Below are 16,600 nucleotides of genomic sequence, written 5' to 3'. Positions count from 1 at the left end.
ATGGCGGGCGTGGAGAGCCAGGCTGCAAGCCTAGAACAGACACTTGGTTTCCCAGAACAGCAGCACTCCCATGATCAGGAAGGAAGTAGAGACCAGTCAGCTTCCAGCAGGCTAGAAAAGCAAATCTGTAAGAAATACTTATTTCCTTTTATCGTAAGTAAAAACAAAAATCTACTCTACGAGTGAAATCATCTCTATGGTGAATCAGCCTTAGGTTTAGCCATCTCACCTGATCAAATCCAGACCAAAATAAATACCCTATCATCCCCCAAAATACTGAGATATAATTAAACCGGTAACTTTCAACACAGTTTTCTTCTTCTTGAGTAGGAGTTACAAAAATATTATCTCAAATCAGTATTGCTTAATCAGATAATGGCACCATATCCTAACTACTGAAGAGAAAAGAGAACTAATAATTCCTTAGGGGAGACTAAACTGCTAACTCAATGTAAAGATATCAAAAGAAATATTTTAACATCCTTGATTTCTCAGGCAAACCTTCTTTTGCCCACCTTTAAAGCAGTGAGAATCTCCACTGGTCCTACCATTCTCTCCTGAACACTCCCCTCCTTAAGGGCCTCCAGTACAAAACAGTGCACACCTTTCAAGTGAAGCCCTTAGCTCTAAGAGCCAGCAAAAGGAAAAGAGAACTGAAAAAACAATCAAGTCTTCAACAGACAAACTGAAACTCTGATGGTACTGGGGCACCAGGGAAGAACTTGAAGAGATACTTAAAGGGACAGAAAGGCTGAGAAGTGAGGCCAACAGACCTGTGAGCCAGACCACAGAGGGTTTCCCAAAGTTGAATACACATCTGTCCTCCTTTTCTAAAATCAGGAAACTAATCACCCTCAACTCCTCCCCAGAACTTCCATCCACAAAATTAAGTATAATGAATTTCATTTTATCATTCCCCTACTCAAACTCTTTAATAAGATAGAAAATCCCTAAGGGGGGGGGGGGAGGTATTCTTAAGAAGAACTCTATGCCAGTATACAAAAATGTAGATGAAATAAACAATTTGGGAAGCAATTTGTTCGAGTAAAAACACAATCCTCAGAATTATTTCTCCTTGGGGTTACATGGGACCAGACAGCCTCATTGCATCCTGTAAGTAAGAAGAGTTGGATTATCATCCCTCCTTTACCAAGGGGGTGGTGTTAACAAATAAAAAATAAAGTCTTTTGAAGGATGCACAACAGTGGAGGTTTTTTTTTTCTGGAAAAAGAAATAAGGGGAGGTATCAGAAGAGGGCATCTCTTCATTACTTAATACACAACTAGACTATTTAAATTGTTTTTCCACCCAGGCCCTATTACTTTTGTAATTTAGAAAACAATAAAGAGAATTTAAAAATCAGACAGCATGACTAGGTGTTTTCTCCAGCAGAATTCAGATGCTCAGGATCAGAAGGGGAGAAACAGAAAGTAACAAAAGAATTAAGTAAATAGCAAGAGAAAGATTCAATAAAAATCCTTGGCTCCTAAAACCCATCCCTCACCACTTCTCTGCTACTTTTCCTGATTTACTCTCCATGCCTCAGGTGACTCCTATGGGTTATCTCATAAAGAAAAGAAAATCCTTGTGATCTGCTAAGGGATCAGATATGGAAGGATCTTTTGTTAGTTCTTGAGGTGACCTTTGGAAAGTCCCCTAAGGATAGGGCCTGGTTTGCCAGAGAAACCAACAGTTGGATCAGAGAGTTGGAAATTTCAGCCCAACCCCTCCTCACCCCATCCCAACTCCAGGGAAGGGAGAGGAGGGGCTAGAGACGGGGTTAAATCACCAGCGGCCACTGATTTAATCAAGTGCAGCTATGTAACACAGCCTCCGTAAAACTCCAAAAGGATGGAGCTCAGAGGCATGTGGGGAGTGAAAGCTCTCCCCACATACCTCACCCTATGCTTCCGTCTGGCTGTTTCTGAGTTATGTTCTTCTACATCCTTTTATAATAAACCAATACCCTAGCAAGTGAAATGCTTTTCTGAGTCCTGTGAGCCACTCTAGCAATTAATCAAATCCAAGGAGGAGGTTGCTGGTACTACCTCCATTCAGACCTCAGTGGGTACTTTCTAATTGATAAAGTTCTTCTTCTTAACTCAGGCAAAAGCCCTGGAGGGCAAAGCGAGAGGGACGGGGTCCCAACCCCACCAAGACCCCCTGTGATTGACCCTAAGACAGGGATTGACCTGACCTTTACTGCCCACCTGCAGGTACCCAGTGACCTTTGCCCCATGTTTTCCTTAGGTAAACCTAGACGTACTTTCAGCACTTTGGAGACCGTCTTTGAGACCCTGGTCCGCTGTCTTCCCGGTAGTGGCCTCACTGAAAATCAAAATCCCTTTCTTGTTTCACCTACGCTCCTCTCTCTGCCTTCGGACTTTGTCCAAACCTGGTCTGTTTGGGACCCCGGGAGCCAGGTGCTCTTGTACCCTCGGGCCCCGGTCACAAACTCAGGAAGTGATAACAAAGTACCCACCTAATCTAAACCTGATTTGCCCATAAGTCTCCAAACTGCCTAAGTCCTAACTGTTTGTAACAGTAGGGAGGGGAGATAGTGTTGGGGAGGGGATTGTTCATTTTACTGAGGGTGGCTAAAGAAAGCTTTTGGAAACATAGTGTTTGGGTAAAGACCTAAAGAAGGTTGGGAATATACCTATATACACTACAGACAGGTAGAAATATCTGCACATACAGTGTATCTGGGAAGAAAGGTCCTGGGGAGAAGGAAAAAGGGGGCAAGGGCCCCGAGAATGGACTGCAACAGGAGCCATCAGAAGCAGCAGCAAAGCACAGAGAAGCACAAGACAGACGGGGTGAGAGAGAACGCGGTTATGCTGTGCCAATAAGGACTTCGGCTTCCACTCTGATAAAAATAGGGAGCCGCTGCAGAATCCCAGTCTGAGCAGAGGACTAACAAGCCCTGACTTACATCACCAGGATTATTCTGATTGCAACGTCGAGAATATTCTTACAGGGTGACAAAATATTGCCAGATAGCATGCCAAAAATGTTCTTACGATTCACGTTTCTACCAGTGATCTATGAGCATATTTCACACCTCCTCCCCAATTCCACCAGGAAGAATTAATGCACTTTTTAATTTTGCCAAAGGGGTGAGTGACAAGTGGCACCTCACTGTTACTTTAATTTACGTTTCCCTGACTGCTTGTCCGTGAATATCATTTCATACATTAGCCATTTGTATTTCTCTTATGAGAACCAACAGTTTATATCCTTTGCTTACTGTCTCTTTGGGTTATCTTTTCCTTACCAGTTTGTGAGAGGATTTATGTGTTTCAGATATTAGCCTATTATCTGTTGTGTTGTAAATACTTTCTCAAACTGGTACCTGTCACTTGCCTTTTCTTGAATTATGTTATGGTCTAATGTACACACATTAATACACAGAGATTTCAGCGTGCAGTTCAATGTGCTGTGACAAATGGATACATTCACGTAACTACACTTCCAGCCGAGCTACAGATCACTTCCGTCGCCCCAGAAAGTTCCTTCATCCTCCTTGCGGTCAACCCCCACCTCCCCAGAGGCACCCTCTCCTGTATTATCCCCGATTTCTACCACCCTGGTCTCCTCTTGGAACTCACAAAACAGAATCAAACAGTAGCTGTGTGTGGCTGGCTTCTTTTTCTCAACATGGTAGAGGCCACTTTTGGGCAACAGCTTGAGCAATGGAAACTTGAGCAAGGCAGTGACCACAGTGACCACCGAGCTGAACCCAAACAGGCTCATCAAGCGACCCACCTCAAAATGGCCACAGGCCCTAACTGGCCAATGAGCTACTCAAGACTGGGCACGGTTACCAAAAAAGGGAAAACTTCCTCTGTCCCCGTACTCCCTCACTATAACTAACTACAGCCCCCCACCACCGCATCCTCGAAGACGTGAGAGACAGCGTCTCTCCTTCGCTGTCCTGCCCACTGCTCCCTTGCGCTGGATTCGATAAACTTCTATCTCCTTAGTTCTGCCTTGGGTGAGTTCTTTCACCGCCTGCACCACCGGCCCCCACCCAATCGGGACACCCCACAAGCATGTTTAATATATCGTATGCTGTGGCATGTATCAAGTTTGTTCCTTTTTATGGCTATCGATTTGTTCATGGTATTATTGGCCATAAAAAGAAGTTTTTAAAGATTTTATGTGCCTACTTCCCTATTTATTTATTTATTTATTTATTTACTGAGAGAGAGAGAGAGAGAGAGAGAGAGAGAGAGAGAGAGAGAAAGAGAGACGGTGACAGTGTGAGCAGGGGAGGAACAGAGACAGAGGGAGAGAGAATCCCAAGCAGGCTCCGTGCTGCCAGCACAGAAGCGGAGTGTGACTCGAACGCCCAAAACTGTTGAGGTCATGACCTGGGCCGAAACCAGGTCAGAGGTTGAACCGACTGAGCCACCCAGGCACCCCTAATTCCCTATTTCTACAGCTTCAGAGTTTCTTATCTCCATTTAAAAAATCTTTCTAACTCTTGGGTTATATACAGTCATCTATGTATTATGCTAAGGTCCTTATTGGGTATTTTATATATTTAAGCCTTTCATTCATTTGGAAATTGTTATGGAACATGATGAGAACAGGGATCCAACTTTACTCTTTCTCAGATACTCGGTTTTGCCAGCACCATTTATTAAATGAATCCTCTTTTCCCACTACGCTAAAAATTACCTAGTGGTGGATCTTTATCCAGGCAATTGACCATCATACAGGTAAAGTACTCCTAACTGACAATACTTACCTCTTGCCCAGAAGGTTCAAAGATCTGTATCTTCCGAAAAACAGACATATCACTCTCCTGCTCTTAAAACTCTTCAATGGCCCTGCGCTGCCCTCAGAACAAAGGTGGCCCCTGCCAACCTCGCCAGCATCGCCTGCCGCCACCCTCCCCTCGCCCAGCCGTCCCCTGGCTCCTCAAGCTCTCACCCTCCTGCCTGCTCTCCACAGAAGGCTTCATCTGCTTGGGACACTTCCCTGCTCTTCTCCCACCTGCCCCAGCCTGGCTGGCTCCCACTCTTCTGTCAAGTCAGCTTAAACATCATCTCTTCACCAAGTCTTCCCCAGCCCGTAAAGTGGGTACCCCCATGTGGTGTCCTCTCAAAGGTCTTCAACGGTTCTCTCTCACTGGACTGGGCACGCTTAGAGTAAGTGGCTATTAGCTTCACGTCCTCTTCCCCACTATACTGTCAGCTCTACAAGGACGAGGGCCATTGCTGTTTTGTTCACCACTAACTCCCGCATACCTCGTTAACTGACTCAAGAAATACCAATTACAAAGAAATCAGTAAGAAAGATGAACACAACAGAAACATCACAGAACAGCAACAGGAAAGCCACAGAAGAAATATAAAAAGGCAAATAAAACATTAAGATGGTCAATGCACTGGGGCGCCTGGGTGGCTCAGTCAGTGAAGCGTCCGACTTCGGCTCAGGTCATGATCTCACAATTCATGAGGTCAAGCCTGGCATAGGGCTCTGTGCTGACAGCTCAGGGCCTGGAGCCTGTTTCGGATTCTGGGTCTCCCTCGCTCTCTGCCCCTCCCCCGCTCATGCTCCATCTCTCTCTCAAAAATAAATAAACATTAAAAAAAAATTTAAAGAAAAAAAAAGATGGTCAATGCACTAATGATTTAAGAAATAAAAATTAAAACTTAAGCTACTGTCTTCCCATGAGATTGTCAAAAAAGGAAAAAAACAGGCCATTGGTATAACCTTTTGGAAGGCAATGCAGTAATATCTTTGGCCAAACAATTCCATGACAAGGAATTTATTCTACAAGAACACTCATACAAATGAGAAAAGATATGTACACAACTTTCTCTCCAGCACTGTTTCTAACAGGAAAAAATACCAAACAACCCAAATGGCCACAACTGGGTTTTAAGTAAATTATCATTTAGCCCTATAATACTGTAGTGACATCAAACTGTATCCAAAATACATTAAGTCCAATAAAACAAGCTGCATTCATGTACAAATACTCTTCTATTAGTAAATCTCTCACAATTAAAAGGTTAAAAATCTAATTATAAATGGTTAAAGAGGCATAAATGTATTCTGAAAACTCTACAAGAAATGTAACAGTGGTGTCTCTGAGAATTGCCATTTCTTTTAGAATTTACTCATGTTCATAATGATTATTTTAACTAGGGGGATATATTAATTTTACAATGGGAAAGTATGTTGCTTTTTAAATGTCATCTAAACTGAAACCAGATTTGTTAGAAACAATGTCAAAGTTCTCAATTTGTAAAAGTGTATCCCTAAATTTTACATCTCCAAAACTGATGGCCAGGGAAAGTAATGTTCAAGTTGGTAAAATTACTGTTCTACTGTCTCTATAAACATACAGTAAACAGCTAAATTTATAAGGGGGCAAACCTAAAATACTAGATCAATACTCTGTTCACTCATTAGCCAAATGCACAAGAATATATTTACTTGACTGAGAGGTCTTAACTTTATGTATTTCCAGTAATATACAGTGGATAAAATATAAACATTTTTAATGCAGTCACCTTCATATTCCTGATTGTTTGGTAATTCAGGTTTTTGAGTACATGTTCCCCTTAAGTATCTCATTCTACAACCAAAGCTAGTCCTTAAAAATATTTTTCTAATGGAATGAAGTTTAAGTGCACTCTCTCTTCTGAAAAGAAATTCTACTCTGCAATTGACAGGGTCTTCTGTGCTTCTCAAAAAATGGGATATTAAGAGTTAATATTATTTAACAATTTTTGTACCAGGCACTGACTTGTACCACTTGGTGCCCTCTGTCTCCAAAGACCAAGACAGGCTACACAAACAGCTCCGAGGAGAATCGACATTTCAACTAGGGATTGTGAGAGAAGTTGAGTTTTGACTCAAGTTTCTTCTCCTTTCTATGCTGCTCTATCTCGGCGGAAGGAATGAGTTACACCTATTTCAATAGGTAATAAAATACACCCCACAGTCACTCACAACAGTCTGTATGTGAAATTTAAATTGCAATTTTTTTGGAGAGTAATCACACTCTAACACCAAGAACTTTAAAATTACCCTTTAAAATTCCAATTCTAGAAACTGAACATAAATAATCTAAGATATGTCCAGAACTTCACTATTATCCCCATAGCACTTTCCTGTAATGGGAAAAAAATGACACATCTTGTAACATGGGTTTAAATACTTTGTAGTATTTCATGGCTGCATGAAAAATGACTATACACAAAAAAAGAAGTACGTTGAAGAACGGTCCATTTCGCTCCACCCCACTAAAATTAAGCACACTGAAAGCAAGGACTTTGTTTTACTCACTGCTTTGTTCCTACACTTAGAATGATGCCTGGTGCATAGCAGCCACTCAAAACCTTATAAAACTAATGAATTTGAGTATTGCGAGTGTATACAGAAAAAATTTTAGCTAGAAACACATACAGCAGAATCACATAACATGTCCATCTACTTTACTGGAATTCAACTGTCCAGACTAAGAAAAACAAAAGAAGGAAATAACGTAAATCATGCACCCTAGTCTGCTTTGAAGAGAGAATCCAGGGGGAAGCTGAGTCGGCTGGCTGCCCTCCCTGCCCCCTCGGTAGATCTCAAATCCCTGGGGCTGTCACACAAGCCATGCTAGAGAAGAGTGGTTTTAGTATTTAAAACCCAATATGCCCCTAAATATAAGCCAACTGCTTACCCTGGTGCCCCCCCCCCAAAATAGTAATTTTCTCCAAATTGGGGCTTTTCAAAAGGGTTTCCAAGGGTAATTTTGTCTGTATAGAAATGTCGCCTTAGATGATAACTTGAGAACCCAGCCTTCCCACCTCCAAATAAAGTGTAACTCTACTGTGATGATCAGATATATCAGGGTGAGGAGTATGCAGTTTCCTTGCTTTTATTTGTTTTCTAATACCTCTACAATTAGCAAATGTTGCTTTTGCAATAAGAAAAAAGCTCTAATTTTTTAATAACCCACAACAGTCCTTTCTACATTTATCACAGAAATGCTAGATCTGGTATCAATATTCCTCTACCTGACCTAAAACACTACTCCTATAGTACAACCATACTCATGCAGCACATCATTTTAACCTATCGCTCTCTGCTACTTTAAACAACTTATTAACAAACATATAACTCAAACTATATACCTTTCTAACAAGAATAAGGCAGTTTTCTATTTCTATTATGATTCATTTACATTTGTATGAAACAGAAAAGTTCTTTATTGACATGCAAATTTTAAAATAATAATAATAAGGTACCTGAACATCATAGAGGGCTACAATATTTTCGTGCTGAAGTTCCTGTTAAGGAAATTGAGAATTTAAAATATTCGTTCTAACACATTTCAATATGCAAATAGATATTAAGTATACACACATACACATACATACATACAATTTCTATATACTACACTTCTGATGACTGGATTAGAACAATTCAATTTACGAAAAAATAAGACGAAATGTGCCTGATCAAACTTTACTTGGGCCCTAAATGTTTCTTCACCACGATCATTTGTTAGACTCTTAACACAGGGAGTACACTTGTCTACAAAATAAATATCACAGGTAGTATGACCGCAGACTTTCTGGGAGTCTTTTAAATTCAGTATACAACTCTAACAGCACTAAAGGCATAAGTTCCAAAATGCTTTTAAAGAGCAGATAATTTGTCTGAAAGAAAATGAAGCATAATTCTTAGCTCAAAGAGCTAAGAGGGTAGTAGTTTTGATGAAAGCTAGTGTTAGGTGAGGGGTCTATGTTCTTATCAGCTTGGGGAACACTGAGTTACATACATCTAGTTTCTTCATTGAGCAATTTTTCAGCCTTTCTTTACTGAGCAAAGTGCTTTGTGAGTGACTCTCCAAGAAGTATGTAGTGGACAGGATTTTCCACACTCATTTGACGAGACCATTTTTTTCCTCAAAGCATCTCATTGCGATAACACTGCTTGTGAGTGATCTAAAAAGGCCACTTGCAAGCTACGTAATTCTTTTCAATTTACAAGGAAAAAAGATTCCAACTGTCCCCAGTCCCCTTCTCCCCCAAATACTTAAATGTAACACGAAAGCGATCAACAGAAGAGCTAAATGATGGATAAGAAGGGCCTGCCTCTTCTCAAACAGTAACACAGTAACTAAGGAAAAGAAATTAGGAGAAGCTAAAATCAGCCTTCCCAGAACCCGTTCTAAGCACTGGCCAAGAACACAAACATCTATTCTTAAAAACAGTTTCCAAGTACTCAAACGTTTCAAAAAATGACAGCAACAGGTGAAAATTCTCAAATTTGGCTCCAACCACCAAAATGACAAAGGATGTCATCACGCATTAATTTAAAATAGGTTTTAACCTACTATGAAATATCACATAAAGAAGCATACCTTCAAGATTTTAATTTCCTTCCCAAGCAGGATTTGTGATTTTGACAAGTTCTTTTTATTAATACTTTTAATAGCCACCTCCCAGTCAGTTTTCTGAAAAGGAAAAATAGTGTTACTCCTGGAAATTATTTCACAGAAGTAAATCTATAAGCACAAAGATGTTTTTAGCCCACTCATAGACAGACAGTGGAAAGGGTAAATGGAAAGGACCCTGAATCTCCAGCAACAGGAAAATGATTTCATAAATTACAAACTAGTACCTTATAAGACAGCCACTAAAAATAATAGATAGGAGGACCACAAGTGAAACAAACAACACAGTTTACAACCACTTTAAAGTTATGGAGAAATGCGGATAATAAACTGGAAGGTGGCATTTGATAGCTTGGCAGGATTCAGCTTCCTGCTTAAATTATTTTTTGAGTTTTAAGCTTTTTCTCTTAAGAAAGGAACGCAGTTTTTATTACTCTATCTGATAAGTAACAAAATCAGCCCACTTAAACATGCCTCTTGCCAACAGTCAGAACTACCAAGCCCCTTTGATTATTTCCACTCTCTAGGTGCTCTTCCAAATTCTTTAGATTCTAAAACCTCGTGTGACCCTATTTACGAAACAGCAAAAGCTTTAAAAAAAAATTTTTTTTTTTTTTTTTTTTTTTGGAACCTGCTTTCATGTTTACTTGGATTGAAACAAGAAGTGTCCGCCCATCTTTTCCAGCCGCCCATCTAACCCCAAGAAGGGAAGGTGGTACGGGGCTCGAATGGGGTGTAGACGAACCAATGCTGGGAAATGCGATACCCCCGAGTTTGAGAAAGTCTCGAGCTAACGGGAAACAAGCCCGTTTTCCGCTGGGTCTGCAATTATCGACCTCAAAGGCGACAAGCCTTGGCAGCCCAGGGCGCGGAAAAACCTAAGGTGCGCGCTTCCACGCCCGAGCCCCGCGCTGGGGAGGGGACCGAGCACTCCTTTAGGACTCAGATTCGGGTCACGTTCAGGTGGAAAGGCGTGTGTCCCGCCGGGCCCCGGCGGTGAGCCCCTAAGAGCATTCTGGTTACCAGGCTCTCTGCAAGCAGGGGAAATCAGAGGCCGAGCGGCCCGTCGGTAGGTGGAGCGCTGCCTAGCGGCTTCGGCCTCAAAACAATCCCCGCCCGACCAAAACAAACCCAGCGACACTGACAGCGCGCACAATGGCAGGCCTCGGGGCGACGAGCCAAACCGGGGGGTGGGGGGGCCGCGCCCGCGGCGTCGCCAAGTTTCGGGACCACCCGGCCTGGCCGCAGCCAGGCAGAGGTGCCGCGGCCCACACACCCCGGCCTCGCCCCGGCGGACGGGGCTCACCTGGCGGTGCCGCCCCCGGAAGACCACCGCGAAGGCCCCGTGTCCCACGAGGTCCCTCTTGCTGTACTCGAAGTCGCCCACTACCTCCATGGCCGCGCCCCCGGGGGCATACAGCGGGCGGGCGGGCAGCGCAGCGCGGCGGGCCGGGATCAGCACCGCGGGCCCGCCGGCCCTGAGCGCGCCCGCGGGCCGCCGGACCGGGGCAGCCGCGGCCCCCGGCCCGGGCGGACGCTCATGCCGAGAGGCCGGAGCGGAAACGGGGTGGAGGCCTCCGCGCGGGGCCGGGGTCAGCGAGGCCTGGCCCGGCCCCGGCCGCTCCTCATGGCCCGGCCCGCCGCCGGCCGAAGGTTCCCTTGGCGAAGCGGCCTCGGCGCTTGCCGGGCCAGCGGCGCCGCAGCCGTCACTGTGCGCCCCCGGAGCCGCGCACGCGCCCGGGAGAGGTGCGGGACCCGGTCCTCCCCATCCCCAGCTCGTCCGGCCGCGTCGGCCCCCTCCGCTCGGGGGGCTGCTGCGGTGGCAGCCGCCGCCCTAGGACCGGCACAACCACCGTCCCTGCGCGCCTCCCTGCCTCGCTGCGGCGCCTAACGCACACGCGCGCGCGCCGGCCGCTCCCGAGCCGACTGCCGGCCCTCCGCGACGTCAGCACGTCTTGTAGGACGCAGCGCCCGCCGAAGCCCGCTCCCTCCGCCAGGAAAATGAGTGCGCGCGCGCCCGGGGGAGTGGCGCCGCCGCGAGGGCGCGTCCCCAGTCGCTCGCCCAGGCGGGAAAGGAGGGTGCGAGCCGCTGGGACCGCAGCTAGTTACCCGCCGCAGCCTTTGCAGCCTTCGCGCTGGGCCTGGGAGCAGATTCCAGCCTGCCACGCCCCAGGCTGGAGCCCGCTGGGAGGCGGGCGTCGGGCGTCGGGGAAGCGGGTCTTGAACTCTGACTGCAGGAGGGACGGGGCGTCCCTGGTGCAGTGTAGACCCTAGGGAACCGGTCGGGGCAAAGGAGCATCTCCTAGATCTCGGCCTTCCCCGCCCCCTCTAAAACCCGAGGAGGTCGTACCGCCAAGCTGCAGGTCTCCCCCAACCCTTCTGCCTTTACTCCTCAGGGTCCCTGAAGAGATGGTGTCAGGCAGGGGTTCTGCACCTTTTGGGGTCCCTTAACTTCTGTGAGAAGCTGATGACGGCTCGGGACCCTCTTCCCGGAGAAATGTTTATGCACGTAGACTCAGTATTGAACACAGTTTCAAGGGCTGTAATGAGAAACCCTGCTCCCCAGCCAGCACTGTGTCCTGCCGGTTTGACCTCAGGCTTACCTTTGAATGGCTTTAAGGGAGTTTTCTTTTCCTCCTGATTATTGAAGGTCAAGTGTCAGGAACTGATTTGTCCACTTTTCCTCAAGGAAATGCCATACGAGACCATTTTATAAACAGTAAGCTTGAACATGTCAGAGAGAGGCGCCTGGGTGGCTCAGTCGGTTGGGCGTCTGACTCAGGTCATGATCTGACTGTTTCATGGGTTCCAGCCCCCTGTCGGGCTCTGTGCACTGGCTGCGTCGAGCCTGCTTGGGATTCTCGCTCTCTTTCTGCCCCTCCCCCGCTCATTCTCTCTCTCTGTCTCTCTCAAAATAAATAAGTTAAAAAAAATTTTTTTTAAAGAAAATGTCATAGAAAACTCAGACCCCACACCATAGCCTTTGGTTTGGATATTTGCTCTCAGGTCATCCCTTACCACCAGAATTACATTTCCCACCCCGGGCCCATCCCAGAAAACTGACCTGAAGGCTGCCCAGAAACCCTAAGAACCTCCAGGTGGAATTCTGAGAGGAATCCCCTCCCTTCCTCAAACCTTGAAAATGTAGGGTCTTGGATCTCAGCTCTCACTACTGTGCACACCTACATCATTCTATCCCTACTTCAAAATCTGGCCCAGGTGAATGTTAGACACTGTGGAAGTCTGGAGCCTTCAAAAACTAAAAGCAAATGAAGCAAGTTTGCACAGAGACACAAAAATTCATCTGGAGATGACTCTTTACCTGTTTGAAAGCTTCGCTGTTGCAAATCTTTAAATATGGGTATTTAAATAGGATATGGGATTTAACGTGCCAAGTCCCTAAAAAAAAAAGCTCTTCAGGAGGCACCTGGGTAGCTCAGTCTATTGAGAGTCTGACTCTTGATTTCAGCTCAGGTCATGATCTCACAGTTGGTGGGTTTGAGCCCTGCATCGGGCTTTGCACTGACAGCACAGAGCCTGCTTGGGATTCTCTCTCTCTCCCTCTCTGTCTCTCTCTCTCTCTGCCCCTTCCCCGCCCGTGCTGTCTCTCTCAAACTAAATAAAGTTAAAAAAAAAAAATAGCTCTTCGGGAATATGTATCTTAGGAGCTGAAAAAAATTTTTTAATGTTTGTTTATTTTGAGAGAGAGCATGAGTGGGGGAGGGGCAGAGAGAGAGGGAGAGAGAATCCTCAGGAGGCTCCATGATGCTTGACCCAGGGCTCCATCTCACGAACTGCAAGGTCATGACCTGAGCTGAAATCAAGAGTCCCACACTCAACCACTGAGCCACCCAGGTGCCCCATTGGTTCTATTGTTTCTACTTTGCTGCTGCTGCTGCTGCTTTGAAATTCTTGTGTATAGTTCGTGTGCAGAGCTTTGATATCTACATATGCATGAATTTATAATAAATTATGGAAATAATCCCATAGAATGAAGAGACAGCAAGATTTGGATATATTTCTTAAAGCTTTTAGAAATAGCATAACCACAATTCTTCTGAATCATAAACACAAATCTTCTGAAATTATACCAAAAATAGACTTCAGCCTAGGAATTTTATGATATTCTGATAATATCACAACATCAAGGAGCATCCTTCCATGTCGTGCAAGAATCAGTATAAAATTTGCATTTCTCTTAAAAAAAATTTTTTTTAATGTTTATTTATTCATGACAGAGACAGAGAGAGTGACAGAGAATGAGTGGGGGGGGGGGGGCAGAGTGAGAGAGGAACACAGAATCCGAAGCAGGCTCCAGGCTCTGAGCTGTCAGCACAGAGCCCGATGCAGGGCTGGAACTCACAAACCAAGAGATCATGACCTGAGCCGAAGTCAGATGCTTAACTGACGGAGCAACCCAGGTACCCCATAAAATTTGCCTTTCTAAAACGAAAAACAGGGGTGCCTAGGTGACTCATTCGGTTCAGCATCCAACTCTTGATTTCAGCTCAGGTCATGATCCCAGGGCTGTGGGATCGAGCCCTGCGTCCAGCTGCAGGCTGATTGTGGAGCCTGCTTTGGATTCTCCCTCTCTCTCTCTCTCTCTCTGTCTCTCTCTCTCCTTCTGCCCTCCCCTGCTTGCATGTGCTTGCATGCTCGCTCTCTCTCTCAAAAATAGATAGATGATAGATAGACAGACAGACAGATAGAATGGAAAACAGTTTCATTATTTCAACCAAGATATCAAGTAGTTTATTTTTGCTGTTGCCATAACTGTTATACCCAGACAGTCCTCACAATTTGAATCATTGAAAGTTAAAACAGCTAATCACATATCTCATAGGAATGGCCATAATATCCTGTTAATGCCAACGGGCAAAATAAAGAACATTTGCAAATGTCACTGAGATAAAATGCAAGGAACATCATGAGTCAGTTTTCCAAATAAAGCATCTGAAATAGTAAAACTCCTAAAAGAAATACGTTATTGATGCGATGATAAAGAAAATGAAAAATGTTTAATTTCAAAAGAATTTTAATCAAACACTTACACAGCATTTTCTGTGCGCTCTTAAACAGAATGCAACATCTTCAGCCATGAAGCATTTACTAGAACTTCAAAAAAGAACAGAAACGTATCATTGTGATCTAGATCGTTGCTCCCTCTTATGAACCACGTACCTATTGACCTAAGAAAACGGTGTGCCAGGTGGGTTCTCCAGAAATAGGCGCTGAGTTGGGGTGCAAGATGATTATTAGAAATTAACACAGGTGGTGGGAGGGGCTGGAAACAACACTGGCGAAGAGAGAACTGGGATGCAGGCAGGGCCACCCCAGCGGAAAGCTCTGGAACAAAACGTCGCACTCGACCTGCATTGAGCCAAAATGCCCCAGCTCGCCCGTCACCTGATGGGGCTGCCCCGGGAGCTGTGAGCTCAGGTGATCTAGGCTGCTGTCAGGCTGAGACCCTGAAGGAGCAGAGAGCTGGAGGCCGACCGTAGTTCCCCAACTAAACAGCACATCCTTCCTCCCGCAGAGGTCTGGACGGCACATCTCCAAGTCGACAACAATGTTTTGGAAAATTTCTGTGTCAGGCTGTAAAATTTCTATCAGTGTCAATGACGTGTCTATTGTTTCCCAAAGAAGTATGTTTGTTTTGCCTTGGCTTTTTTTTTTTTTTTTTTTTTTTTAAGAAAAAGAGTTTATTTTGGAAACTTTCAGAGTGCTGCTGTGCTCCATTCATCCATCTGTTTATTTGTCCAGAAGTACCAGGCTGCGGGGCGCCTGGCTGGCTCAGTCAGAAGAGTATGTGACTCTTGATCTCGGGGTCGTGAGTTCGAGCAGAGATTACTAAAACAATTAAATAAACTTAAAAAAAAAAAAAAAAAAAAAAGTACCAGGCTGCTAGGGTGGGCCCAGAAACTACACCCTGGCTGAGCTCTGAAGCTCAGCTCCCAGAAGGCTGATTCCAAAATCAAGCCACAGGTGGAATAGTAAGGTATTACATACTGATGTACTCATCCCTGGACTTGGGTGGGATAAAGAGTTTGGAAGGAGGCTGGAGGAGGCAGAACCCAAGCTTAGCACCTAGCAAAGGGGTTAGACTTCCCGAGAAATTCCAGGGCTGGAGGCTGAGGGGCAGGAAGGAGTGTTCCAAGAGGTTCCAAATTCTGGGCTGGGGTCCAGAGCTATTCAGGTGGGGCCGGGGGGCGGGGAGAAGAGGAAGATGCTACAGCTACTTTCGTTCACATCTCCAAGCGATCTCGCTTCCCTTTGCAGGGTCACCTCACGTTCCTGACTCAGCAGGAGTGTCAACTCTCTAAGGCTGAGTGTTGGTTCCCTGGCTGTTCCTTCTTCACATATCCACCTGCCCGCCGGCAACCAGCGTGTAGCTACTCCAGCCACACCCACACCTGCTCGTCCTTCCTCTTACCCAAGAGGCGCGGTGTGGGGAAACTGGCCTCATCACTCAGATAGTAAATGAAGGCCCGAGGGGGTGTGGTGAGCCAGTTCCCGTCACCCCAAGACCAAGCATCCTAAAGCTCTTCCTCCTCTGGTGGGAGCTGGACAGGGGAATGGGGGAGAGGGGAGGAATGAGACAAACAAGTCTCAAAACAACTAGCAAACAAAGGCACAAACCCTTTCCAGCCCCACTCATTTCCTTCTCCCAGCAATGGGCCAACCATCCTGCACCAGATCGTCTACCCTAATGGTCTGGGAGTCTGGACCAGAGGGTGCAGGCTGGGGGGCCGACCCCATGTGTCCCGGCTGCACCATTCCCAGCTGTGACCTCCCTCCGTCTCCTCCACGCCGTCTGCCTCGACCTCGAGCTCATCCCGCTCTCTGGCTGTCCTAAGTGTGGTGGCTCTGGTCCTGCACTTTCTCTGGGTGATGTGGGAGGCCGCCCCTCTCAGAGCAGCCCCATCTGCGCTCTGGAGGTGATGGAACATGTCTGCAGCTCACCTGGACCAGACTCCCATCCTCCTGAACACATCAAACCCCTTGGTCGCCAGCTGCCCAAGGAAGCCTTCCTCCTCATCCAACTCCTGGGCCCCATCTGCTTGGTGGGTAAAGGTCCAGACAGGGAGCCCTTTATTCGCGGAGATGTGCACTTCTGAAGGACTGCTCCAGTGTCCCCCGAAGCCGCTTGGCTTTCTCCTGGCTCTACGTTCCCTGAAGTCATCC

At 45.8% G+C, this 16,600-nt stretch overlaps 1 protein-coding gene and 1 pseudogene across 4 annotated transcripts in view; both read right to left on the bottom strand.

The window, feature by feature from the left end:
- Positions 1-11,354, bottom strand: part of ULK2 (unc-51 like autophagy activating kinase 2) — an 86,261-nt gene extending 74,907 nt beyond the window's left edge. For all 4 annotated transcript variants that reach the window (XM_045487529.1, XM_045487532.1, XM_045487530.1 and 1 more), the window contains exons 1-3: positions 10,722-11,354; positions 9,383-9,475; positions 8,262-8,303 (exon numbers count right to left, since the gene is read on the bottom strand). In XM_045487529.1, coding sequence (XP_045343485.1) covers positions 8,262-8,303; positions 9,383-9,475; positions 10,722-10,811 — 225 coding nt within the window. In that variant the 5' untranslated portion in view covers positions 10,812-11,354. The remainder of the gene's footprint in view (positions 1-8,261; positions 8,304-9,382; positions 9,476-10,721) is intronic.
- Positions 11,355-16,069: 4,715 nt separating this feature from the next.
- On the bottom strand, positions 16,070-16,365 carry LOC123604645 (annotated as a pseudogene).
- Positions 16,366-16,600: the final 235 nt, after the last annotated feature.

The sequence above is a fragment of the Leopardus geoffroyi genome, chromosome E1 (genome assembly GCF_018350155.1).
Source record: "Leopardus geoffroyi isolate Oge1 chromosome E1, O.geoffroyi_Oge1_pat1.0, whole genome shotgun sequence".
Lineage (NCBI taxonomy): Eukaryota > Metazoa > Chordata > Mammalia > Carnivora > Felidae > Leopardus > Leopardus geoffroyi.
The sequence above is the reverse complement of the archived record's forward strand: the minus strand, read 5'-3'. Positions and strand labels throughout refer to the sequence as shown.